Raw genomic sequence first — 27633 nt, forward strand, 5'->3', positions numbered from 1 at the left:
TAAAATAACAAAAAAAAAAAAAATGAAAGGAATAAGGTATAGACCTACTTTCAAATGTATTGACTATGTTTTTACTCGTCAAACTATCACAAATACTCTAATTATCCAAGTTTTGCAAACGAGGAATTGGTGGTCCGGGGTGACTTGTATTAAACATGGCCTCCAATATTTGGAGTTTTAGAAATAAGTACATTCTAAATATATATATATATATATATATATATATATATATAGACTGAAGTATTTGGCTATCATCTCTTAATTCTGCCTGATAATAGCATTTTAGGAGATAGCAGCAATCAGTATCATTTTAAATAAGAAAGGTAATCTAATTAGCTATAAAGCTCTAATTAACTATAAAACTCTAGAAATATAATATAATTTACATATTTTAATGTAGATTAATGACTACGCTATAGTATCCTTCTGTGTTGGCATAGATTGAGATCTGAGAAATACCTCATACTACACAGGTTACAGATGAAACATCTGGGTCCGACTCCAAACTCAAGTTTATTCTCTAACAAAAGCTACATACTCAAAACGTCATCACCAATGCTGCAGCAACTAAGACAGTCATGGCTATTCAACTCTTCTTGGTCTTTAGTCTCCTCAAGACAGAGACACACAGGCAGGAGACAGACAGACAGACAGACAGACAGACAGAGAAAGATAGAGAGAGAAGTAATAGCTGTCACAACTCTCACAGGGTAGTTGAAAGGACGGACAGCTATTTAGCATTTCCCACAGAATCTGGCACACAGTCATTTCCCATCAATAGTAATGAGCATCACTACCACCAACTTCACTTCAATACTTTATCAAAACAAAAAGTGGCTGGTTGCACTCAGAAACAATTCTAAGTACATTACAAATATTAAATTACTTAATCAATATCAAGAACCTTAAAATATAGGTAACTTTTGAGCCAAAAATTCTATTTTTTGGATTTGATCCTAAAGCAAAATTACCCTCAAAGGAGTAAGAACACTGCCTCTAACAATTTCCCTTTAGGGAATCACCATGAACATTTGCATGTTTTTTGGCTGTTCAGTAAAGGAACCTGTTTAGCTCTGACAGTTTCCCAACCCTCTTTGACACTGGAGCCCCCTTCAGTAGTTAAGATTCACTATATGTATTAATTAGGGTTATTCTGCTATGAACAGGCACGATGGCCAGGGCACTCTTATAAAGGACATTTAATTGGGGCTACCTTACAGGTTCAGAGGTTCTGCCCATTATCATCAAGGCTGGGACATGGCAGCACCCAGGCAGGCATGGCACAGGAGGAGCTGAGAGTTCTACATCTTGTTCCAAAAGCAAACAGAAGACTGGCTTCCAGGCAGCTAGGATGAGGGTCTTAAAGCCCACCCCCAAAGTGACACACTTCCTCCAACAAGGCCACACCTACTCCAACAAGGCCACACCTACTCCAACAAGGCCACACCTCCAAATAGTACCTTCTCCCTGGGCCAAGCACATTCAAACCACCACACTACAGTATCATACGACTACTATTTACAATTCATTCTGGGAAAACCCCAAGTGTGTACACGTGGTGCTGGTTAAACTATCAGCTGGACCCAAGCTGGAATCATCTGGAAAGAGAACCTCAATGGAGGAATTACCTAGATCAGCTTGAGTGTGGTATGTCTAATCAGGGATTATCTTGATTGTTAACTGATGTAGAAAAACCCAGCCCACTGTGGGTAGCACCATTCAGTGGGTGGTACCCCGACCTGTGTTAAGAGTGAAAAAAGCTAGCTGAAAGGAAGCAGCAGGCAGCGTGGGCACACTCATTTCTCACTGCTACTGACTGTGAATGTGTCATAGCTCGCTGTCTGAGTTCCTGCCCTGCCTTCCTCAACGATACACTACAGCCTGGAACTCTAAGCTGAAATAAACCCATTCTCCCCTAAGCTGCTTTTGGTCATCGTGTTCTACCTATCACAGTGATGAAAGTGAAACCAGGATACATAGAATGTCACTGGCAGTGCTCCTGGCATTAGCTAAAACTAGAGGACAAATGCAATGTCTTGTTTGTTTGCTTTTGTTTTGTTTTGTTTTGTTTGAGACAAGGTTTCTCTGGGTTGCCCTGACTGTCCTAGAACTTGCCCTTTAACCCAGGCTGTCCTTGAACTCACACAGATCCCTCTGCCTGTGCCTTCCGATGGCTGGGATTAGAGGCCTGGGCTGCCACCACCCCACCGGGCTACATGAGATCTTAAGGAAAGGTAGCTAGTGAGTGAATTACAGATTGCCAGTACAGTGCAGAGATTTCATGCTGCAGAGGAAAATGTACTAAAACTGAAGAGTTTTTAAGTACAAACCAGCAGGTTACGAGACAGTCTTTCCACTGTAAGTCCAGGATGATCAGACCTATGGGTAGCAGCCCATACACAGACTGTCAGACAACTACTGAATGCACAGCAACTGTGTCTGCATTGCTAGGCACTGATTTCCCCCTTGTGCTCTGCTGTGTCTTTCTCCGAGCTTTTACTTTAAAAATAAGCAAATTATCAAAATCATCTCATCCTGACCTTCATTCAGCTCACGTGTGACTACAATTAGAAAAGTAACCTCAAGACTGGAAAACAAACTGGTGGACTTTTGCAGAAGCTGCCATTGACGTAACGAAATGCCATTTTGATGACTTGCATGTAATGCTAAAAAACACCGCAAACCTCTCAGGACCTTAACCTGTCAAAGGCAGGTAAGATCTCTACAGATCACCAAAAAATGATACCTTCAAAACCAGAGACATGAATCAAATTACTCACTGATCTAAGCAACATTTCCTAAGCTCAGAAGTATCATCAGAGAAGTTGTTAAAAGCAGGTTTTAAGAGAGTGGCATGTCACAAACGCTAACATACAAAATATACTCGGCAATCTAAGCATCCATCCATTTGTCCTAGAGAGGCAAGGAAATGAGACCCACTAACTCCTGCAAGGTTGTCACTAGGGACAGTGGCAGAAAAGCAACCTGTGGAAAGAGAGTTAGCTGTGACCTGTGAAACAAAGTCCCTTTGTTTCTTCGTTTGTCCGTTTGGTTTTAAAAAGCACAAAGCTTTTGAAGTTAAAAAGCAAGACCTTACACCTGCAGATTTAAAGCCCTAAGGACACAAAAGACAAAAGACGGTTCCATGACTTCCCTTTGTTTTTAGCTCCTGACATCTGTCCAGGACGGCTGGAACCAATAAAGCTGTCTGTCCCCGCTGCTGTCAATGCTCCTCAAGTATCTCTACACTCACAAGCTCTTCCCCATAGTTAGAAGCAAGATCAGCAACCATCCTATCAGACAAAGAACCCACAGGAACCCCTTTCTGAAACACCAGGAAAAGTCCTCGGGCCCAAGGAGACAGAGTCCAGTGGCCAGACTAGTTCCCAACAAACCAGTTTACAAACGGTACCAGAGGAGCTTGTCCTACAAATTCAACCTTTCAAGCGGCCAGCCGGGGCAGTCACTGGAGATCACGTAGGTGTGTTGGGCTGCAAGTCAAAGAACCTCAGCTAATGTTTATGCGAAAAGGGAGGAGGCAATAGGTGTGAGCAAGTGCTTGCCTCAAGGCACACACCCACACAAGTCCTGAGTTCCCAGAGGGCCTCCCAAGAAACCAAGTGACAGCAGCAATCAAGTGACAAGTGACCCTTCCATTTCCAGCGGTGTATCTGGGCACCTCCTCCACGGTTATTTATTATTCCAGCTAAGCTTTATCGAACCATGTTTATAGGCACAGGCCTGGGGGATCTAACAAGCTAGACTTAAATGCCAGCCCTGACCCTCTCCGCCAGCTGCATTATCCCAGCAAATACTCAACCTTTTAGAGCCTCCTCTTTTCTGGTATAATGTGTTATAAGCAGTAGCTGAAGAACGGGATTGGGACAAGGTTGAGTAAGATGATGCAAGTAAAACTCCCACACTATACTCTGTGCACAGCCTCCACTTTACCAGGTACCAGGCTAGAATGCAAGTGCTAGAAAAGGAAGTAAGATGCCGGGGGGGGGGGGGGGGGGGTGTCAGCTTGGATGCAGGCTACAGCTCAGGTTCTAAGAATGTCTCTGTTTCAACAGGGCAAGTCAGGATCAGCTAATAAATTGAGGGATCAATACAAAATGAAGACGCAAAACAAAACGTCTTGCTCCAGATCAAGAATTTCAAGATGGTGATGGAGATCTACCAGATCTTCTTTGACTCCTGAAGCATTTGGGGAGACGCCACAGAATAACTAAAAAGCAGATGCCGGCCCCACAATAGCTGGGCCCTGCCTCTACCTCCAACTGGGACAGGCGTTTAATTCCCAAAGACGCAAGTCAATGATACTAAAAGGTTGAAGACTCAATCCAACTTTGGTGTCTGTAGATGGAGCTCGGAGGACATGACCAGGTCACTGGGGTGGAGGCCCTGTGATTGAATCCTAGTGATTTTATAAAAAGAAGGACTATTATATAAAAAGGAGGAAGACTATATAAACACAGACAGGAGCATCCTCTGTCTCTCCGGGTAAACCCCTGCAGCGTAACAGAACTTTGCCAATAAGAAGGCCAGCAACAGAAACGGCACCTGACCTTTGGCAGAAACACGAGCCAAAAACCAAATTTATAAAAATAAAATGTGACTCTAGTACATCCTTAAGTAATAAATAGCTATTCAATACTTCATCACTACTCAATTTACGAAAAGTATCAGGGGAGGTTTTCATATCCTCACTAAAAAAATAGCTATCTTTCCCTCTCTTCAGTTGTCACCACAAATCCCTTAGAGTTAATGTCCTCTGCTGAAGCCATAGCCTGCTTGTGGCCTTAGTGTCTACTAGTTAGCCTCATTTCCTAAGCTGTACTGGATAAAGGCAGACAACCCATAACGGGATCAAGAGGACCCAGAGCAGTAGCAAGCAGAAGTGGCCCTGAAGGGGACAGTAATGACGCTTAGAAATGCATCTGTGCTTGCTGATGAAACGTCAGAGTCTGAAGATCATCACCTCAGTGCCCAGAAAGGCACCGTGAGACAGAAGGCTGAGCACACATCTTCCAGCTAGCCTTCTCTATAAATGGTACTTGTTTTTTACATGAAACATGTAAATATATATCCAATTGTATTGCATCAGCTTTTAACACCAAGAGCCTGCATCCCTGCCCTGTACTAGAGAGAATGGCTTGGACATGGAGGCAGTGAAGAGGGGGCCCTAGAGCCACAAGGTCAGCTCACTCACTTGCTAGTTGTGTCAACTTGGGGGATACACACACACACACCCACACACACACCTCCTTAGGCAGGTATAGCTTGAGATCAAGAAAGCAGGCCGCCGGGCGTGGTGGCGCATGCCTTTAATCCCAGCACTCGGGAGGCAGAGGCAGACGGATTTCTGAGTTCGAGGCCAGCCTGGTCTACAGAGTGAGTTCCAGGACAGCCAGGGCTACACAGAGAAACCCTGTCTTGAAAAAACAAACAAAAACAAAAAAACAAAACAACAACAACAACAAAGAAAGCAGGCCAAGTTCATCAATGACTATAAAGCAAGCTTAGGAGGTTAACCTTACTCATGCCCAAGCATAATAGAGAAATGCAAAGGACAACAGACAGCATCTAAGGCCAATCAAACACTTGACACGTTTGCGACACATTTCATTGTGTAATAAAAGAAACACATGCCATAGAGAAACGCACTAGAAAGCAACAGGGCAGGTCAGAACCTGCCTTCTCCCCATAGGCCATCTTCAACCTGTCCTTCCACATCTTCCCCAAGAGTCGTTTGCATAAGTATTTGTTGAATGGACTAAATAATAATAATACGAGAAGGCTGGAGAGATGGAGCTTGCAGAAGACCTGGGTTCCATTCAAAGCACACACCTGGCAGACCCCAACTGTCACTCAAGATCCATGGGATCTTCTGGCACGCCCTCTTCAGGCCTCTGCAGAGGCTGTACACGTGTGGTGCACAGACATACATGCAAGCAAGCATTCCTACATATAATACACATAAACCTTTAAAGAAAAGAAGAGTGAAAAATGTCCTTTTACTCTTCAGAGGAAATAAAGGATCCTCAAACCTCGGACCACTTCTCGCTTGCTGAATGCCCTCCCAATTCTTTCATGTATTAGGGCTATTTTAAAATGTAGCCCAATCCTTAGCATTAAATAACAGTGGTTCCAGAGGAAATACAGTATCAGCAACATAATCATGATGTGTTAACATTTTTATTTGAGAACCAATGTATACATCTGGAGGAGGAGGCACACGCCTTTAACCTCAGCACTCAGGAGGCCGTGGGGCAGATCTCTCGGTTCGAGGCCAACATGGTCTACAAAGTGATTTCCGGGACAGCAAGGGCTACACAGACAAACTGTGTCTCAAAAAAGAAAAAGAAGAAGAAAAAAGAAAGAAAGACAGACAGACAGAAAGAGAGGAAGGAAGGAAGGAAGGAAGGAAGGAAGGAAGGAAGGAAGGAAGGAAGGAAGGAAGGAAACCAATGTAATGCTTATAAGTAAGTTTACTCCCACTATCTCTTTTAGTATTATATGGAAAATAATGAACTTTATTGTTGTTGTGTTAGTGGTACAAAGAGGAATTGGTGAAATCTACACAGATTCACATACAAGGCAAAAGCATTTTGAACTAAAAGGAATGCAGAAGCTGACCCTGCCTGGTCTCCAGAGAGAACTTTATAATGGATCTGGGAGGATAGTAGTTGTCAACGTGACTCTATCCGGAATGAACTACAATCCAGAAACGGAGGACACACCTTCGAGAGATTGTCTCTTGGGTTTAAAGTATGTAAGTGAATCCACTTCTAACCCGGACCTTTGAGGTAAGAAGATGCACACCTTTAAGCCAAATCTAAAGACCTTCAACCTGGGCCATACCTTTCTGCTGGAAGTCTCTAGAAGGACATGGAAGAAAGGTTTTGTCCTTTGCCACCTTGCCCCACCTTGCTAGCACTCCCATTCCTTCTCTGGCACTGGAGCCTACTACGTCAGGGTTCTAGCATATTCAGACCAGCTAAGACACCCAGCCTTGTGGGACTGAGCAAGTACTAGATTCTTGGACTTTCCATTCACAGCTGACCATTGTTGGACTGCAGTCTGTAAGCCATTCCAATAAATTCCCTTCTTCTGCAGAGATTCATTCCATAAGGTTTGTGACTCTAGAGAACCTGTATTAGTGTCATTTCCTCATTATAAGTTATACCCTGTTCTTTCTCTTTATAAAGCTCTGAGCAGCCTTAACCCATCAAAGGGAGAGGGGTATGCTGTCTGTTGGTTACGGCTAAATCCTGAACCATAGATCGGCCTGGTTTAGAACATGACTTATAAACTTGCTCAAGAGAAAAGGGGAAGAGATATGGCCTCCTCCGATGACACCCGCATTATCTAGAAAAGATAAGACTTTTATGTTTAAATTGCTAAACAAATTCTATCTTGATTATCTTAAGTGTAAAAGATACATCCTGCATTCCAAAAACCAAAATACCTAATCCAAACAGATACTATCTTGTCTCAGTTTAGAAGCCAGAAGAGGACAGAATTACCTCTCAGGTCCCACATCCATTCATCATCATGTAATCCCGGGCTCTAACTCCATGCCAGGCACCAAGCCAGGTACAGTAACCGGTGGAACATGTAATTATTTAGGATTTGCAAGGTATCCCTCTTTCCCTGAACCAAGATTAATAAAACCTCCGTCTTAAATATCAAGACAGAGCCTTGATCCTAGCTGTCACAAGAATAGTCAAGAAATTAACTGCAACTTCTAAGATCAGAGAGCTTCCTTCATCTGTCTTACCATTTCAGTGCTCTCAGAAGTTGTTAAAAATAGCATGCACACACACTCAGGCACACACACTTCCTTTAGACTCTCCCCCCAAATAAAATAAGTTAAGTGGTAGCACCCAACTAAAGGACAATGGCTAACACCTCCGCGTAGAGCTTTCCTTTCCAACATAACAACAAAAACCCACCGCACTGTTTAAAGAGAAGAAAGGATGGAGGGAGGGCACACATTCCTCCTGACAGGGGCCTGAAGAGGGCACTCACTCTAGCCCACTCTGCAAAACCTGCAGTCCAACTAGGAATGAAAGAAACATCCCCGGCCCCTCCTGGAAGGGAAATATAGGAACTTAGGAATCGATTAATAAGATGCCGGGCCCAATCAAAGAAATCGATCCTTTACTTTTTCAGAAACAGGATTTTAAACAGACACCATGCCAAGATGGCGCATGAGCAAACAAGTCACCTGGTAGACAAGGAGAATGGAGCGATGTATCTCACAGTTTTCTCGAAAGCACAGTAAAGAAAGCAACCTCTCCAACTCCAGGGTTTGTTTTGTTTCCCCTCCGGTCCATTTAGTGGGGAAGGACTTTCTTCAGTGTTTTCACAGGGATACCTAACACACTCATAAAACGTGACCTGTCTCCTTTAAGACTTTGTTTTCTCCCCCACCCCACCTCCAGTATAGCCCTGACTTTTAAGGGACAGTTAGCTTCACTGCACTTGGGAATTATTGAAAGCACACTGAAGTGGCAAAACAATGATTGTATACGAAAGTCAAAAGAGGCGTTAGGGAAACAGGTAAAACAGATGGGCCAAGTCGAAGTGAAACCCAGGGCCCAGTGACAGTGACCTAAACTCCCAGGGTAACCTTATACCTACAAATATTCATCCATCTACTCAGAACCCATGTCTACATGGCAGGTAACCTGAGTAATCCTGTTTTCCCTCAGGTCTTTTAGTGGGCCTGGTACCTCAAAGACAGCTTAAGTACTACAACAGTCTCAGCAGATCATGAGGACCCCCCCCCCAATTCCTCTCCGAATCACTAAGTATCCAAGTACAGGTAAGATGCCCCATACTTTCTTCTTATTTGGTAATTTTTTTCTCACCAAACTGGCTTTTTGTGGGTCAGATTACAAGACATAGCCATAGCATGATATGGATAAACTACAAGTCAACCAATCATTTAACTTTCAAAATAGCCTCCTGGACATATTTGAGAATCATCAACCTACAAGGACACTTAAAGAATGTTCACAGATAGCCCACCTATCCTGGCGCAGCAGTAACACCCCTTTATGACAAAGATAGAAGTCACTGCCATGAATACATAGACAGCAAAACCAAAATTCAACTGAGACTCTTTGATTTCGGCTCTGTTCTCAAGGTCGTGCACTCACTGGTCTCCATCCTTGCCAGTTTCTACATACCTAAATAAACCCTCATACACAGGTAACATTACAACGCAGCCCTCTCTTTCTTGGTCTGGAAAGTATTCGGTCTTTCTCCGTACAGCCTTAAGTGTAATTCCTAGAAGGCACTGACAAATCTCTGCTAGGCCAATCTGCAGTGGAAAAACCATGTGTCCTACAAGATGACAGAAGGGCCAACGCTTCTAACCCTCTACTTCAGCACTGCATGACAACAGCCGTTCGTTCTAACACCATCCACGCAGAAAATGGACAGGATCGAACACGGTTCATGTCAAAAAAGGATCTGCTTGACCACAAACAGGCAGCTCTGTGGAAATACAATTTCTGGAACGAAAACACAAGGCTTGCACAATTCTAGAAACACGTCTAAGTGTTCCGTTCCAGCGCTGTGCTAAAAAAACTTTTCCTACCTAAACTTCCCAGCACGGGGCTGATCTCAAACCGGTTGCCAAACCATGCACACCATGCACAAAAGCGGCGTGCACCATAACCACAGCCGTGGGGCAATGCCTGTCCCTGCCCAATCCTGCTCAGGCCGGGTTGCAATGTGGTTTAGTCCAGTCTACTTTCTGGTAATGTGTTTTTAAAATCCCGCCACGACCCAGGTCATTCCTTTAGAGATCTAATAACGACCAAATGACCGGACCTGCCAGGCACTTAGCGAGCCATTCTGCTTATGGCTCTTTAATAGCTCTTGGAGTTCTGCTAAGGGGAGAGCGGAAAACTCCAGCTTCCCCGGAAAGAAAGTCCTGCGCCGGGAGCGCGGAGAGGCGCGCGGAGCGTGGCCCCATCTCCCGCAGTCCCGCCGGTCCCCTCCGCGCCTTTACCTGTCAGCCCGGCCTCTCCCCGCGACGCCGCCCCTCAGAGCCAGCCCGGGGAGAAAGCAACCCAAGGCATCCCATCCCAAAGAAAGAAAGCCGAGAGGCTGCAGCTCCAGGCAGGGGGCCATGGGCCACCGCGAGATCCCAGAGGCGACATGCCGCCCGCGCCCCGCACCTACCAGATAATCCATGTACAGAAACGCCTCAGTTATCCGGAGATCAGACATCCGGCAGCCTAAAGCATCCGGAATGGCTCCGAACCCGGAAAAAAAAAAAAAGCAGCAGCGTCTCGGGCTGCGAGCGAGCAGCTCCTGAAAAAGCCAGCAACAGCGAAGATCGCCGGGAGCAGCCGAGGAGCCGAAGATTACACCAGGGGAGCGGCGATTGGCTGGGAGGGCGGGTCGAGGAAAAGGAGCGCGCTCATTGGCCGGAGCGTCTATAAAAGGCAGTCCCCCCCCGGTGGAGGGCAGCAGAGAAGCGCGGGACTCGGGACGGCGCTGGTTCCTGTTTGCTGGGGGAGGGGCGGGCGGAAACGCGCTGCGGCCCCGGGAGCTTCGCCGGCTCTCTGCCTCCAGTCCGCTGGAGACCGGGCAAACAGCCTGCCTAGACTGAAGAGCGGCGGCGGCGGCGGCGGCGGCGGCGTCCCCGCCCACCCCTCCTTAAGAAAGCAGCCCGGGGCGGTGGGAGGCACTTGCCTCGAGGGCCTTCCTGTGGCCTTAAGACGCCCAGGACCTGCGGATTAGAAGGGCAGACACCTTAAAGAAGGCAAACTGTGCAGTACTGGGGACTGCATTGACCCTCCGGGGTGTGGGTGTCTGCTAAGGCAGACAGACAACTTGAACTTGACCTTCCTGCAGCTCAGCACCAGTGCAGCCCAGACTAGGAACCTAGAGACTCACAAGTAAATTGATCACCCCAAACATCGAAGGAGACACGCATCTGATCTTTGCATGCTTAATCCAATATTCCTGAATAGAATGAGCGGTGGGATTGTAAAAGTCCTCTAAAGAACCCAAGTAATACTGTTTGTGAACCTTATTTTAGGAAAAACAAGTGTAAGAGCCAGTGCACTTGAGACTTGTGCGGTTCCTAAGTTAGAAAAGAAAGAAAGAAAGAAAGAAAGAAAGAAAGAAAGAAAGAAAGAAAGAAAGAAAGAAAGAAAAGGGGGGGGGAGGCAAGCCAGGCGGTGGTGGCACACGCCTTTAATCCCAGCACTAGGCAGGCAGAGGCAGGTGGATTTCTGAGTTCAAGGCCAGCCTGGTCTACCGAGTGAGTTCCAGGACAGCCAGAGTTACACAGAGAAACCCTGTCTTGAAAAAAAAACAAAAAACTTGGGGCCGGGCAGTGGTGGCACACGCCTTTGATCCCTGTACTTGGGAGGCAGAGGTAGGCAGATTTCTGAGTTCGAGCCCAGCCTGGTCTACAGAGTGAGTTTCAGTACAGCCAGAGAACTACAGAGAAACCCTGTCTCAAAAAACCAAAAAATGAAAAATTAGAAAAATTTAAAAAAAGAAAAAAGAATTACTTAGAATTGAGTGAAAATGGGAGTCAAGCGAGACAAAGACAACAGTCAGTTCTGGATTTTTTTCCTTCACCTCCAAGATTCAGGCTAGAAAGGGCATTTACTCAGGCAAGGCAAAGGTGAGACAAGATAAGCATGCCATTTGGAGTTGGGTATGGAGAGGAGTAAAATATAACCCACTTCAAAAATGAATATTAAAAGTGTGCCATATCTTTTGTACCAGTAATTCCATTTCTAGAAATTCTTAGGATAAGAGCTGTGGACAGCGTTCTAAGTGAACATTTGCTACAGTGATTATAGTAGAATTTTGTCGGGCCTGGTGGTACCTTTAATCCCAGCAAAGATACAGGCAGATCCCTGAGTTGGGAGACCACCTGCAAGGCTACACAGAGAAACCTCGTCTCCGAAAAAGAAGAAGAGGAGTCTCCTATGATTTGTTAACACAGCACACTTACACAATAAAACTTTATACAGCTGTTAAACATTTATGAAGTTTCATAATGTAGAGAAGTTTATAGTGAACTCATACTCTTTCCTCAGTTGTCAAAGGAGTATTCTGAATGATAGAATTCGGAAGACTAAATTGCAAAAATACTATTCTGTTAGGTCTTGCCAAACACTGCTCTCTTTTAAGGTGGTGACTAAAGTTTCCCTCCCTTTCTCTCTGTCCCTACACACATATACACACACATACACAAACACACACACATACACACACACAAACACACACACACACATACACACACACACACATACACACACACATACACACACACACACATACACACACTTTTTGTGTGAGTCTTCAGATAACAAATATAAGTTTACCCCAGGGCAATGAAAATAGTTGTTAGACAAAACTATATAGTTCATTATAGAAAACCAAAATATTTACCCTAAATTTACACATAATCGGGTAGGGTGTAGAGCACCTTCTGCCCCACCCCCACCCATGAGTCATGTGACTAAATGCATTATCTAATCTCTGAAATGCTTTCCTCAGATACAAAATGAGGAAAGATGGCTTTCAGGGTAATTAGAAGACTTTGATTGTATACATACACGTGTACAGACAGAGCTGGCCTTTATTGATATAATTTTCAAGATATATGTTTTTAAGTAATAACTTCTTGAAAGGAGTTGTTCTGTTCTGTTCTGTTTTGTTTTGTTTTGTTTTGTTTTGTTTTGTTTTGTTTTACTCCAGGGCTAGTAAGTCTCAGTTGCACTAAGCCAGTAGATTCAATTTTGATTTTTATTTTCTTGCCATTCTGTTAACTCAAGCACATGTAAGTTTAGAAGAGATTTTTGACCAGGCTTCTGAACCTGAAAGACTTCCAAAAACCTGGCCTTTGTCGCATCTGTTTGAAACCACAGAAATCAAAAAGCCTTTCAAAGGTCTTGGCAAAGTGACTCAGTCAAGCAACAATTTGTTTGTTTGTGTTTTCTTTCTTATTTTCATTTTCTTTCTCTCGTGATTCAGCATACCCCAAATGAGATAAAGAACTGAGTTAGCAGAGAGACTTTCCATCCACCTTAGCGACCGTGTAAAGTTTTAAGAGCTCTGGTGATGGCTATGCAGAAAACGGACACGTGGAAGCACTTGGCTTCTGCATTTCCTTTAACAGTTAAACTTAGGAAAACATCATTAGGCTAAATAATAGTTTGTGCGGCCTTGCCTCTAGGAGTCAAAATCAGTAAATGAACCCAAAGCAGATACAGGGGAGGAAAAAAATCTGTCTATAGAAAACTTCTGAAGAAGGCATCATGATATTACCTTAATCTGAATCCAATACTACCTTAATCTGAATCATTTACATCTTTATCATGACTGTGGAATGAAATAATATGAAAACATGTTCAGTCTAATGTATTTCTAAAATCGTATTTTGCATTTTAGAAAAAAAATCGTTGAAAAAAAAAACAGAAGCTCCAGCAGAACTCCATATGGAGCATAATTTTTCAATTAGGTGTCTTCTGAGATGATAATAGAATAGAATATTCCCACTGAATAGAGGGCAGATGCCAGCTCCACTGTGATAGCCTCCGCACAAGGCACTACTAGTGGTGGTTGTAGCTGATGGGGTCGGTAGCAAGGTCCTTAGTCACATCTTGAAGAAATTTGGGATGCGTTTATTCAACTCAGCCTACTGCATGCCAATTAACAGGCTTCCAGTCCTCAGTAAGGCATGATCTCATGGAGTCGTGCCTTCTTTCAGTTAAGAACAATGAGTCTCTTCCAGATGCATAAGAAAACAGCTACAAACTCGTGAGGCAACTGCATTACAGCACAGGATGTGAGGACCCAGGTCTCTGCTGCTACTTGTTAAAAGCAACAAGCTGTTTTGACCGTCTACACTCTATGATCCCATAAGGCCTGCCAGTGAGCCTTTCAGGGGAAATTTTTTGATGTTGCTGTTGTTAGTGTCACTCTTAGGTGACACAAACAAATGTATTTTTACGACTTGGTTTTCTAAATTCTACCATCCAGGAAAACCAGTAATGGCTACTTCCATCTACTGTTTTGTTGTTCATTTGTTTAAAATGTAACTTAGGAAAGTTGTAAGGCAACGTGACTTTTCTTCCCACGATCCTCTGCGCCCATCCTTTCCTACTTGGGCCTGGCAGAATGTCAAGAAGGGTGGCAAGAAGAAGTGTTGTTCTATCATCAACGAGGTGGTGACCCAAGAATACACCAACATTCACAAGCGCATCCATGGGGTGGGCTTCAAGAGGGCATTCAAAGAAATCTGGACATTTGCCATAAAGGAGATGGGGACTCCAGATGTGCTCATTAACACAATAAAGCTCAATAAAGCTGTCTGGGCCAAGGGAATAAGGAATGTTCCATATCACATCCAAGTACATTTGTCGCAAAAACGTAACAAAGATGAGGATTCGCCAAACAAGCTCTACACACTAGTAACGTATATGCCTGTTACCACATTCCAAAATCTACAGACAGTCCATGTGAATGGGAGCTAACCTGCTGAATGTCAAATAAAGTTGCAGAACTGCCAGATAGATAGATAGATAGATAGATAGATAGATAGATAGATAGATAGATAGATAAAACTGCCTTTAGTAGTTATGCATCATGCATGATAACTCTGAAATGGGTCAGGAAATGCCCCATTAATGTTAACCGGCTACATAAAGTTCTCTTTTATAAATATACTATGTTAACAAATCCTCTGTGACATAGCATGTTATAAATATCGCAGTGAGCATTTGCCTATGAAACTAGACACAGTTCTATATCCTGAAGCTTCCAGGCAGAGGAGTCACTCCACTTACTCCCTATGGAAACCAGTCAGTTGAAAGGCAACTCGGTAATAAAGAGCTTTACTGCAATAAGCTAGCCGGTCGGAGAAGGTGGGAATGCTTGTCCCTAAAGAGCCATCGTGCTGGAAACTCGTGTACAGGCGAGTTATACATAGGAGAGCGATTATCCCAGGTTGATGGGTACCTTCTCGCCGATGGAGGCTTACCCAAGTGATGTGTACATAATTGCAATCAGCCGGAGATGAGGGGTTACTCTTGCCCGCAAATGTCAAGAAGAAAGATCATTTCCTCTGAGCTGTCGCTGTCACTGGTTCACGTGCCCACTTTCCATGCCTGACCTATTTATACAATAGACAGGCTAGAGAGAGCCGCTGCCCCAATGCCCTATCATCGGTTGCCAAACTCAACGTAAGAACACAAGGTCTCTACTTCTTGTGTGATTATTGCAAAAGGATGATGTGAGGGAAAGTGAACTCTAAGGCTCAACGTGGAATGGCACTAACAAAGTTGCTAGGCATGGACGGCGTCGTTCTTTTCAGCTTCTAAGGATGCCTGCATCCCCTTACTTCTGGCAGTATCCCATCGCTCCTGTCTTTGCCTGTGTGGTCACATTGTCACCTGTTCTTTTATACTCTAATCTCCCCTGGCCTATAAAGACATTGCATTTAGGCTCGCAGATAAAGATAATCTCCTCCTGCCAAGAAATTTAATCACATCTTCCAAGTTGCTTTTGCCATATAAGGTAACATCATAGGTTTTAGAGATTAGAACCTGTGCTGGTTAGGGGTTTGTTTTGTTTTGTTTTTGTTTTTGTTAACTTGACACAAGCTAGGGTCACCTGGGATGAAAGAACCTCAAATGAGAAAATCCTTCCCTCAGACTAGCCTTTGATTAATGATTGTTGGGCACTTTCTTGATTAATGATTGATATAAGAGAGCCCAGCCCACAGTGGGCAGTGCTACACCTAGGCAGATGTTCCTGGGTTGTTATAAGAAAGCAAGCTCCATAAGTTATTTAAGAATATTACACACATACACATGCACACACACACCCAAACATACACACACACATATGTGTATATACATATATACATAATATACACATACATATATAATATATATCACATATATACATGTATATACATATACATAGATAATTACAGATACACATATATACATATATATATATATATGTATGTATATTCGCATACCCATGTGTGTGAGTAACAGCAAAGTCGTAAGGGTCATGAATCTGAGAGCAAGAGGATTTACATGGGAAGGGTTGAAGGGATAATCAGGAAAGGGGAAATGATGTAATTATCTTTTAATTTCCAAAAAATATATTTTTAAAAAGCAAGCAGAGTGATCCGTGGAGAGCAAGCCAGTAGAGTAAGCCAGTAAGTAGCTCTGTTCCATAGTCTCAGCTTCAGGTCCTGCTTTGGTGCTCCTGCCCTGACTTACCTCAGTGATGGCGTGTCATCTGGAAGTATAAGCTAAATAAACCCTTTGTTGGTTTTGGTCAGTGTTTTTATCATTGAAACAAACTAATACAAGACCCAAGTATATCGGGAGGCCATGTTTTGGTCTACCATGCTGATTTTATGCAGAGAAGGTAAATTGCATGGAATCTGAGGTAATTAACGGAGTTTATTAATACCTAAGAAATCAGAAAAGTATGACTTCTTAACTATAGAGGTGATTCTCGTTTCCCCTTTGCATGTTTACACGTATCAAAGCACTAATCCAAAGTAGCCCGTAAGTCAAAGCAGCTTGAAATTAGACTCTGTGCCACAAACCTGCACTGACAGCCTCTTCGTAGACCAAAGGAGGAGGACCACCCGTGCTAGACCAGCTTATGGTACAGAAGACATTCAAGGATTGTCAACTCAACAAGATCCCGTCTCAAAATACAAAAATAGATACAAGCCAGATACATAGTTTGGCAATAGAGTACTGGGTAAGCACGTACTAGGCCCTAGTACTTCAGCAGGGGTTATCAGCAGAAGTAGAGATGACCCAAAACAGCTTCACTAGAAACTTTTAACCCAACATGGATGATGGCTTCCCCATACTCAAGCAGATGGAGTGAGTCTGTATGCTATAACACTCCAGGAAACTAGAACCATGTTCGGTTAGGACACACCGGCATATAAATGGCTTGGGAAGCAGATGGAGTCTCAGGGGAGATCAACCAAACCACCTTTTATGAGGGGGTGTCAACAGCGATGGACTCTTGAAAGCATGCACACAGCAAGACAGACATGTTGGCACTCTGGGTTAGTATATTTTAATAATAAGCTCATTTATCCCATGAGCTTATTAAATACCTACTGTCTAATGAGATGCTAAGGTGATAGGACCAGTCATCCCAGATCTTAGTCTTCGGTGAAGACAGATAAGAAAAACATTAACCAGTGACAAGCACTACTAGTTGAAGGAACCTATGTTCTAGCAAACTTGAGAAGTGAAGACCTCTTCAGGACTGAAAGGACCTACAAGAAGCGGTAAGAGTTAGGAATGGACTACCATTAAAGAAACACATGTTTGAGGAAGCACTAGGTGTGCCATAGTCACTGTCAAATTCCACACAAAATTCCTGGAGCAAAACTGTTCAAACTTGAAACGTTTGCAGAGTACAGAAAAGGCACACACACCACATCATCTTCAAGAGCTTCAGTATTCTTGATACCCAAACCTGATCAAGGACTCCGAGGAGCTGTATGTAAGTCTCCGTCACAGAATGGAAAAGAAACAAGCAATTCCTCCTCCGATCGATCAGTGGTAGCTCGGTATGGAGAACACGTTTGCATGCCAATTTCTTTCAATTTTGCCACTACCTAAAAAAATCAATATAAAGCTCACTGCTAAATTTACAGAGCAACAAAGTTAGTGAGTGAGTTTTAGAATGAGTTTTAAAGCTGTCTGTTTTTGTTTTTTGAGACAGGGTTTCTCTGTATAGCCCTGGCTGTCCTGGAACTCACTTTGTAGACCAGGCTGGCCTTGAACTCAGAAATCCAAAGCACCTAAAAGCAATTCTCAGAACTGTGGGATTCAAGAGAGTGTCTAGAGATACAGCGTTCTCATGGACATAAAGACTGGTGGAAAAATTTTAAAACTCTCCAAATTGACATGTAGATTCAAACCAATAACTCAGAAATACCAAGCACATTATAATAGATATTTCTTAGCTACCCTTAATTTGACAAGCAGTCTCTTCTTTCAGTGAGCTGAGCTGTGTATTTAAGTAGAGCTTATGTTGTTTCAATACAGTGTAAGAACATTAGATGTTCTCCTGGAAGGCCGGGTTTGCTAGTATGGGGTGGGAGGGGCTTTTATATCCTCTCTTGTGCCAGAGGATTTTGCCCCGTCTTAGTAGTAATGTGCCTCACTCTGACTTTGGTATGTGAGTGAGGGCTGAAGGACAGCACGGCCTGCCTCCCTCTCCCACTTGTGACCTGGGCTCCCTCCTGGCCTATGGCACCCCTTGTTCAGTGAGTAGTCAGTTGGCCACTAGGCAGTTGCCCTAAAGCAGCCTGATGAGGAGAATCTATAGAGGATGGATGCGAAGATCAACATAACAATTGCCATTCTAGATAGCTTTATCACGGTAACTAGAGTTTGCCAAAGGAAAACAGTGGTATAATAAAATTGTTTCAAGCATCGGGGGAAGGAAGGGGGTGAGATGCCAGTCTGTCTGGGTTTGAATCTTGGCATTATCTCTTTCTAGTTCCATGACCTCAGGCATTTTACATAATTTCTCTTATATTAACTTATTACCCCAAACCACTCACCTCACAGAGTTATTAAGATTAATAATGGCCTAAACTTAGAATGGTGCCTGACACTTAGCAAGTTATGGAAGTGTTGGATGCCGCTGCCGTTTTTTAGTCCATTACTGACTAGTCTGAGTTCCTTGAAAGAAAATCAGTGTCACATTGGCTTATGTAGTTTCAGAGCCTGCTTCAGTACCTGGCAAACGCTCGGATGTTGGCTGCACTGTTATTTCACGCAAAATAAATGAGTGGCCAAGGTACATATTCAAAGAGTTATATTTAAAGAAGCCTCATGCACATAAACCTGTGAAAGGAAAGTCCATGCTCTACGTTAAAGTCTAAATATGGTCCACAGCAATGCTGTGAAAATACTAACTCTTGCTGATCACCTCAGCCATTTTGACATCCCTTGTCCCACAAATCTGTTTATTCTGTACCAACACAAAGCATATTTGTCTGGTTTCTTTCTTCGCTCTCTCATCTCACCACATTCCTTTTACCTGCATTTGCTTTAGCCCTATACTGTAAGACAGGATATTTGAAGGTATTGAATATTGGGCTTATAAGGCCGGGATTCTCTCTAGCAGGCTGAAAGGAACTGTGAGCCCTCTGGCTGATACACCACTTCCTCAGTGCCCTGACTTTGGTACAGCCCTGATCTCGTACTCTTGACCCCCACCTCCCACCCCCCACAGTATGTATGCCTTTCCACTCCTCAACAGTTTGCACTGCCTATAAATGAAACATAATAAAGTGGAGAATCCCCTGAGACGTGATTTTTCACTGCAAGTCATTTTATAGTTAAATCCTCCAGAAGAAATAAATACAGTTTTAATTCAGTTACTTAAATATAGCACCAATTCTTCTTCTCCTTGGAAAGCAAGGCCTAAAGGAGAAAATGTGCATAAAATAGGCCTTAACAGGCTGGTTAATAGGTGTCTTGGGAGCTGGGGATTCAAGGGTTCGTGCTTTGCCATACTTACCCTCCATTATTGCTATGACTCTGCAGTCTGTGCCCGTGTGTCATGCTTAATTTCTCACCAGGCAGGCTGGTTCATTCCAATGCTGTCATGAGAGGCTTTTCTCCCAACAGGAATCTATGCTGACGCTGGGATATTTTTTCATGCGTTTTGGTGCTGTCAAATGCTCTGAGGAAATGAGCACCAGAGGAGCCACACCCACACACTCTATCAAAATGTATCAGCCAAGCATCCTTTGTATATAACCAGTCAGGATAGGGCCATCTGAACTTGAGAGGGGTCCTCGGCATGTTTATTCCACCATGGCCTCTATATATTACCTTCGTGCATGTGTATGTTCTAGCACTCACCATGGCTGACCGACCACTAACGGTGTGTGTGTTGTGGTACTATACCTGCTGGAAGAAGCTAGATACTAAATTCTACCTTTCTACTGCTCCAGCTGCCTCCAACAAACAAAGGCATTAATAGAATTCACTCTGGCCTTGTAGAGAATATCATGACAATACATACAGTCTAAGAGGTTTGACCAGTTTCATCGGTAGCAACTGAAACTACGGACCAAGGCCTGTGGCTTCGTGGGATTTCAAGGGATCCAAAGATGACAGTTAACATCTACCAACACGACTGTGCCTTGTTATACTTACACCACATACTTTTCTTCCAGTTATCTCGACAGTTAGATTAAGCTTTGGTAGAAAACAAAGTCTAATTTTAAATCTTATATGCTTGACCCTCTGTATGAGCTAAGGATCTGAGATGGGTGTAGCATATAGGTAAATTCCTCAAGATTGTGATGAGTAGACATGAAACATCATTAGAAGGTGTGTGAGTGGTGTTGGGGGGTGTTTCATAGTGATTTTGGATTAGATTTAACCTAGAGCTGTAGAAGAATCCTACTCCTACTCAGAACTTTAGGAAACTGACTCAACGTTAGATCCATGATAATCAATATGTTGATAAATTGAACCAAACCAACCAGGGATTAAGAGCAATAAAAAGGTGCTGTTGGTGCTTGTGGCCAAAGATAGATTGTAGCATCTTGTATTCGTAGATGAGCAACCGTAGTTTGCCACCTTCGTGTCCCCCTAAGGTCTGCATTTTGTGCCACCATGAAAGCAGCCAAGCACATCAGTAAGGGACCCTCTATAGCAACCAAAAGAAGCAGCTGACCATTAAATTTCCCCACTGTTGCATTTGGCTGTGGTCTCCTTTGGCAATTGCCATCTGTGAGGTTGTGTCTGCCTTCCAAAGGTAGATTTACTAAAAAGGTGTTTCACAGCAAACACAAGATGTTCTCTCTGCCAGTGACAAAGCGCTGAAATATAGAACTGTTGACCCTTGTCAGTAGAGATATCTGTATTGAGAACATGATTGAGGTAACCCTTTCATCTTGTAGAAGGATGCATATGATAAGTTGTTGTAGGATGTAGCTGTATTAGAAGAACAGCTTTCAGGGTTTTTTTTTTTTCATTATTTGTATAAATGCTCTCTATGCTACATACTACGTTGATAATGTCTAGACTCTCAAATTAAATTTTCTAAGCCACATACAAAATATCAATAGGTAGGCGATGTTTTGAATTTGCCAAGGGGAAAAAAATTGCTTTTGTTTTTACCAGGCTCCAACCTTTAGGGCATATTTCAAAAGAAAAGGAAAAAAAAAACAAAAACAGATAATGTTGCTTGATACAAAGCTGTTCAGCATCTGATTCACTAATATTAGCATCGCAGTTTATACTATTTATAAAGGTACAATTGCCCAAATGTGATATTCTTCAGTAAAAAGACTGGAGGGCTAGATAAACCAAAAATAACATAGCAGATTCAATTATTTTGCTTTACTATGAGATAAACAATTCACTTTCTCTTACAAAGGTTCACTTCAATAAGTTAAACACCAAGAAAAAAAAAAGAAATTACAGTAGTCTTCTAACCATGAGTGGTTCCTATTAAAAATGAAAGGTTCAAATTGCACTGTCTCTGTCCTTGTTCTTCTCAGGAGTAATTAGCAGTCAGGAGATACTTGGCTGTGGCTGGTGGGGCAGCCATGGAGTTAATTTCTTTGATTAGATCTTTCAGGAAAAGGCTACCACTGTGGAGCATGTGACAAGTGCTGGTCATCATGGGTCGTAACCAGCACAATGTAACAGCAAAACCCTTAGTTCTCAGGATCTAAACCCACTTTATGAAAATGATTTGACATCCCACCCTCCTAAAACTTGATGTTTTATTTTCAAAATGTCTAAGAATCAAGTAAATGCAAGAATCACATGTGAAAATGTGAGTCAATTTGAATACAAAATCCTTCTATTAATGACAACAGCCCTTGAGCCCACACTAATTCAGCCGGTCACTTTTAGGGATTTTTATATTTCACAGTAATGAGGTCGTGGGTGAATAGGTAATCAGATTACTTTGCCCGCATCTTCTTAAATCTGTCCTTCTTTTTGGCCTATCCTCAAGACTCCAGATACTTTGTGTTTAATGCAGCACCATTTAAAAATAAGTGGCACCTTTTGTCATGGTCTGGACTCAAAAGCTGAAATCTGGACAGTTCTGGATCATGGAACAGGGAGAGAATATCACGATATACCACAGCAAGCGTGGTAAGCCAAGGGTTCCAAAAGCCGAAACACCCTTTGCACTAAAAAAAAAAGAGAAAGGGTAAGGGCAACTTGACTGAAGTTTCGGGATGAAGCTGAGTAAAATTCCAGCCCTCACAAGGATGCCGAGAAGAGAGCAGACATCTGTCACAGAAGAGCACCATCCTGCTTTCTTAGGGGACAATCAGGCTGTATGCATATTTAGTAAATTAACAGATGTTTCTGATACAGCTAACTCAGAAGGACTCATCATGTTCCTTGTGTTTGACGAGTACAAAATTAAGCCAGTTAAATCAGTCTCAAGGAGTAAAAGGCTATGTAGGCAGTCTTTCAAATGGCCAAAAGTCGAGGTAGGCCTTGCACAGGAATAAACTGCTTTTCCTTCTCCCACCTACATATTATTCCGCTCAGAAGTTTCTTCTGCAAAGAATGAAGACCAAGGTGTGGACACTTTGTCCCTTCTTAGAATTGGAAACAATCACCCATGGAAGGAGTTACAGAGACAAAGTTTGGAGCTGAGACAAAAGGATGGACCATCTAGAGACTGCCATATCCAGGGATCCATCCCATAATTAGCCTCCAAACGCTGACACCATTGCATACACTAGCAAGCGTTTTCTGAAAGGACCCTGATATAGCTGTCTCTTGTGAGACTAGGCTGGGGCCTAGCAAACACATAAGTGGATGCTCACAGTCAGCTATTGGATGGATCACAGGGCCCCCCAATGGAGGAGCTAGAGAAAGTATCCAAGGAGCTAAAGAGATCTGCAACCCTGCAGGTGCAACAACATTATGAACTAACCAGTACCCCGGAGCTCTTGACTCTAGCTGCATATGTATCAAAAGATGGCCTAGTCGGCCATCACTGGAAAGAGAGGCCCATTGGACACGCAAACTTTATATGCCCCAGGCCAGGGCCAAAAAATGGGAATGGGTGGGTAGGGGAGTGGGGAGGAGGGCATGGGGGACTTTTGGGATAGCATTGGAAATGTAATTGATGAAAATACGTAATAAAAAAAAAAAGAAGTTTCTTCTGACGGAACTATAGGTATGAAGTTTTCTTATGAATTTGTGAGCTCAGTTGTAGGCTTCACAAAGTTTGCATTGTATTCATAGCACCAACAGGCCGGAGGAAACTGGAATAGTTAAATACTAGTATGTCCCACACATTGGATGCTCCGGTATGAAATAGGCCACAAAAGGCCAGCCTCCCAGGATGTAGAGTAAATTGGCAATTAACATTGTGAATTTTAGGGAAAATCTCTATGCATGTGACTGTGTAGCAGTTAAATGTGAGTATGCACACACGTGAGCGCCTGCACATGCAAAGGTCAGAGGACAACTTGAAGGCTAACCTCTGCTGCCGATCCTCAGGTGCCTTCTGACTTTTCTTTGAAACAGATCATTCAGTGACCTAGGCCAAATAGTTGTTTAAGGGTAAATAACTGTTCTGTGCCTAACTTCTTCAACTGTGAATTGCTAACAAGAAAACTTAGTTGTGAAATGTCGTGATGAAACCTACTACTTTGTTAGATAAATAATAATAAATAATAATAATAATAATAATAAACTTTTTAAAAAAGAGAACGTGCCTACTAGAATTGTTAGGGTTACATTAAACATATATAAAGCCATAGAATATATGTGCCTGTTGTATAGCAAGCACTAAAAGTAACTTGTTCTCATGGGCTACAGAGATGGCTCAGCAGTTAAGAGCACTGACTGCTCTTCCAAAGGTCCTGAGTTCCCTTGCCAGCAACCACATGGTGGCTCACAACCATCTGTAATGGGATCCCATGCCCTCTTCTGGTGTGTCTGAAGACAGCTACAGTGTACTCATATATATTAAATAAATAAATAAATAAATAAATAAATGTTTTTTAAAAGTAACTTTTCCTGATTCATAATTGTAAAAAACCACTTGGTTCATTGCAGGTTAACTAAGGGCTAGGGTGTGGAAATGGAAAATCCAAACTCAGAAAGAACTGAGACATAGAAGGTGTGATGGTTTGTATATTCTTGGACAAGGAGTTGCACCATTTGGAGGTGTGGCCTTGTTGGAATAGGAGTATCACTGTGGGTGTGGGCTTAAGACCCTCACCCTAGTTGCCTGGAAGTCAGTCTTCCAGTAGCAGCCTTTGGATGAAGACATAGAACTCTCAGCTCTGCCTGCTCCATGCCTGCCTGGATACTGCATGTCCCACCTTGATGATAATGGACTGAACCTCTGAACCTGTAAGCCAGCCCCCATTAAATGTTGTTTTTATAAGACTTGCCTTGGTCATGGTGTCTGTTCACAGCAGTAAAACCCTAACTAAGACAGAAGGCTTTGAGATAAAGGGTTTGGCTTAGAGGAAGGGGTGGGATATTCAAGTGGTTAGAGAAGGAAGCAGGATTACATTTATGCTTTAAGAAGAGCAACTTAACAGATTGGCAACATCTGGCTATAAAAAGTCCTTGTCCACATAAACTGTGGCTGGCTAACAGGGGATTTGAATGACATGGTTGAGGAAATCTAGTTCTGACAGGAAGCCCTTACCGTTTGCTTCGGGCATATTCTAGAAATGATATTTGTTCCCAGAAGGCAGGGTAGAAAGTTGAGGAGGTCAATGGAGCATCAGAAAACCCTTTGAAGTTTTCTGAGGAGCGCCTAGGCATAGTGCCCCATGCCTGTAAGCTTAGTGCTAGGGAAGACAGGAGGGTCACAACGTTGACACCAGACTGGGGCACATAGCAAGGGAAAATTTAAACGGATATATTCAAGAAGGAATAAGTGAAGTTCTGGTTATAGATGATAATCATAGAGAAAGGAGGTAGTAGGTTAGATTAGGGAGCAGAGAAGAGGGAGACACAGATGTCTCTAGAGCACCGAGGATGCTCCCACTCATGTCCATGTCCCACCCTCTCTAGCTGAGGTAGAAAGTAGGTAAGTGGAAGATGACGCACTTTCAGAGTTCGCGGGGACCTGGAAAACCTACCTTGCCCACGTCTCTGATGATTCACACATCGCCATATTAGAAATTGAGAGTTAATAAGGAGAGGCTAGGACTTTTGAGAACTGCCCGGGAATAGCCTGGACAGTGGAGAGCGCCTCGATACAGCTGTTTGTAAGCAGAACCACCGGAAGGGTTAACTGCTCACAGGAGGCAGAACATGCGCCACAGAAGAGCCTGGGGAGAAAGCTAAAATTAAAAATCTTTAAAGCTGCCTAATATCTCCCTCCTTCCCTTGGACTTTCTTGCATCTTTTATCTTAATACTGACTGAGTCTTATCATATATTGTTACATTCCACAGGAGCTAGTTCAGCTGTGATTCACTTAGTATTTAGAAGTACTGCCTATTCTCTTTTGTTCTGGAAAGATCCTATAAAGCAGGCAGAGCTTGAACAAAGCAACCTAAGTTCCCTCTCCCCATTAACCAGCCTAATTGTACTAGATTTCAATTCCTTTAAAGAAATGAAGGTTGAACTATTTTACCCATGTGGAGACAGGACAGTGCTTTCAAGAGATGTTCATAGATCAAGCAGATGGACTTCTGTAGCTACAAGCTGGCTGAAGAATAAGCTGTTCTATTTCACCCCCCTCCTGATTGTCATAGTACAGTGGAAACTCTATAGGTCTTTTGTTCATAATGAGCCATACATACCTCCCCCTCCCTTAATGTGGTTTTTTGCTCTCAGATAGTCATTCCTCATTTCCGGTCTCTAACCAACTATACTTACTGTGTCACCCAGGTCTGCTGCTATGGGAAATGTCCGTTGGAGGTAAGGTGGGAATTGAAGGGCTGTTAGGGAATTTCCCCACCCCCACTTGCCTATCCAGCAACCACGTGGTAATAGCTACATAACAGCATCAATAATGCTCTTGTTCGCAGAAACTTGGCGCTTAGTAGACTTATGGTGGTGGTGGTAATGGCTTCTTCTGCAGACAGTTCTTTGGGTTTTTCCACTCTCTTGGCTCCCCTGTCCAGTTCAGTGTAACAAGTCCCCTCATAAAATCTCTACCAAGCCCCATCAGAAGAGCCTCCTGGTTACCACTCTCTGCAGAGTATGCAATGACGAAACCAAGCAGATAGAATCAGACATTCCAAGTGGACAGGTAACATCATGAAACTTCATTTCATATGGGCTTCATTTCATTACATTTTCTTTGTAAGGGTTTAGGTATGTAACTGTATACCTGGACATTTTGTCTACACAGGGGATTTTTAAATGTTATGAGGTATTGTGAAATAACAAAAAATTTTTTAAAGGAAACCATGAAGTCAAGTTCATTTTAAGGATACGCAAATTATGGACTTGAATAAGTGGATCAAACATTCACAACAGGCTAAGGAAGGCCTGCTGCAAGTAAGTAGAAAAGGGACTTGATTACATGACTAAGACTTCAAACAACCCAGGCGGTAATGGATGGGAGGACTATACAAGGTTGATGTCTCTGCCTTGGGTTTTGAGCCCAAAGCCACTAATTTAGCTAAACCAACAGATAGGGAGAAAGGCAAAGATAAACTTGAACTACTGAAACTACCAAGAATGAGCTAGAATCTCAAAAAATAACAGATTGGATATCAGTTTCCTACCGTCCTCATCCCTGGTAGTACCAGGGGCATAAGTGCCACCCTATTTGTACAAGGGGAGCAGATGACTGGCACAATGTGGCACCCTCTGCCAACATGCTGATGTCCACGGTGTAAAGTAAGCCGACTGTACCATAACTTTTGCTTTATAAATCCTTCTGAGGTTTCTCTCATTGCCAGTGCCAGCTCAGGGACATAGATATCAGTTCAGGAGAATAGAGGGTTTTCCAGCACAGGAAACTCAACAGTTCAAAACCACCACAGTTCATCCCTTTATAGTTGGCATCTACATACACAGTCCTCCTTATCCAGACTTACTAACTAACTAAAGACCTTGGCAAAATCATGCTTCTACAAAAGCCACTACCATTGCTACACCACCTGTTAAAAATGCCTTAACGCTTTCTGCCAGAGAAAAAAATCTCTTTTATTCCTCTTGGATCAAATTCATTTCAATTTTTATTGATACAATTAATAGAGCAATATAAATTTATTACTACTGTGAGTAGGGAACTGGGAAAAATACAAGTGTGTGTGTGTGTGTGTGTGTGTGTGTGTGTGTGTGTATGAGTGGGTGTATGTGTGTATATGAGTATATGTATATGTGTGGGTATGTGTATATGTGTATGTCTGTGTATGTGTACATGTGTGTGTATGTGTGTGTGAGTGTGTGTATGTGTGTGTATGTATATATGGATATGTGTGTATGTGTGTGTATGTGTGTGTATATGTGTGTGTATGTGTGTGTATGTGTGTATGTGTGTGTTTGGTGTATTCACACCAAAATAAAGTACAAATACCTGTATGTATCCCGTTTTTACAGGTGATTATGTAGATTTTAAGTACTCCATATTCTTTTCGTCCTCATGG

At 42.9% G+C, this 27633-nt stretch overlaps 1 protein-coding gene and 1 pseudogene across 1 annotated transcript in view; one reads left to right on the forward strand and one right to left on the reverse strand.

The window, feature by feature from the left end:
• The window catches only part of Arl15 (ARF like GTPase 15), a 360845-nt gene extending 350486 nt beyond the window's left edge, over nt 1-10359 (reverse strand). Inside the window, exon 1 of the mRNA XM_021180362.3 lies at nt 10204-10359. Coding sequence (XP_021036021.1) covers nt 10204-10251 — 48 coding nt within the window. The 5' untranslated portion in view covers nt 10252-10359. The remainder of the gene's footprint in view (nt 1-10203) is intronic.
• Nucleotides 10360-12566: 2207 nt separating this feature from the next.
• On the forward strand, nt 12567-14528 carry LOC110307750 (large ribosomal subunit protein eL31 pseudogene; annotated as a pseudogene).
• The last annotated feature ends 13105 nt before the right edge of the window (nt 14529-27633 follow it).

Source organism: Mus caroli, unplaced genomic scaffold, assembly GCF_978045245.1.
Source record: "Mus caroli unplaced genomic scaffold, Mus_caroli_1 scaffold_15, whole genome shotgun sequence".
Taxonomy (NCBI): domain Eukaryota; kingdom Metazoa; phylum Chordata; class Mammalia; order Rodentia; family Muridae; genus Mus; species Mus caroli.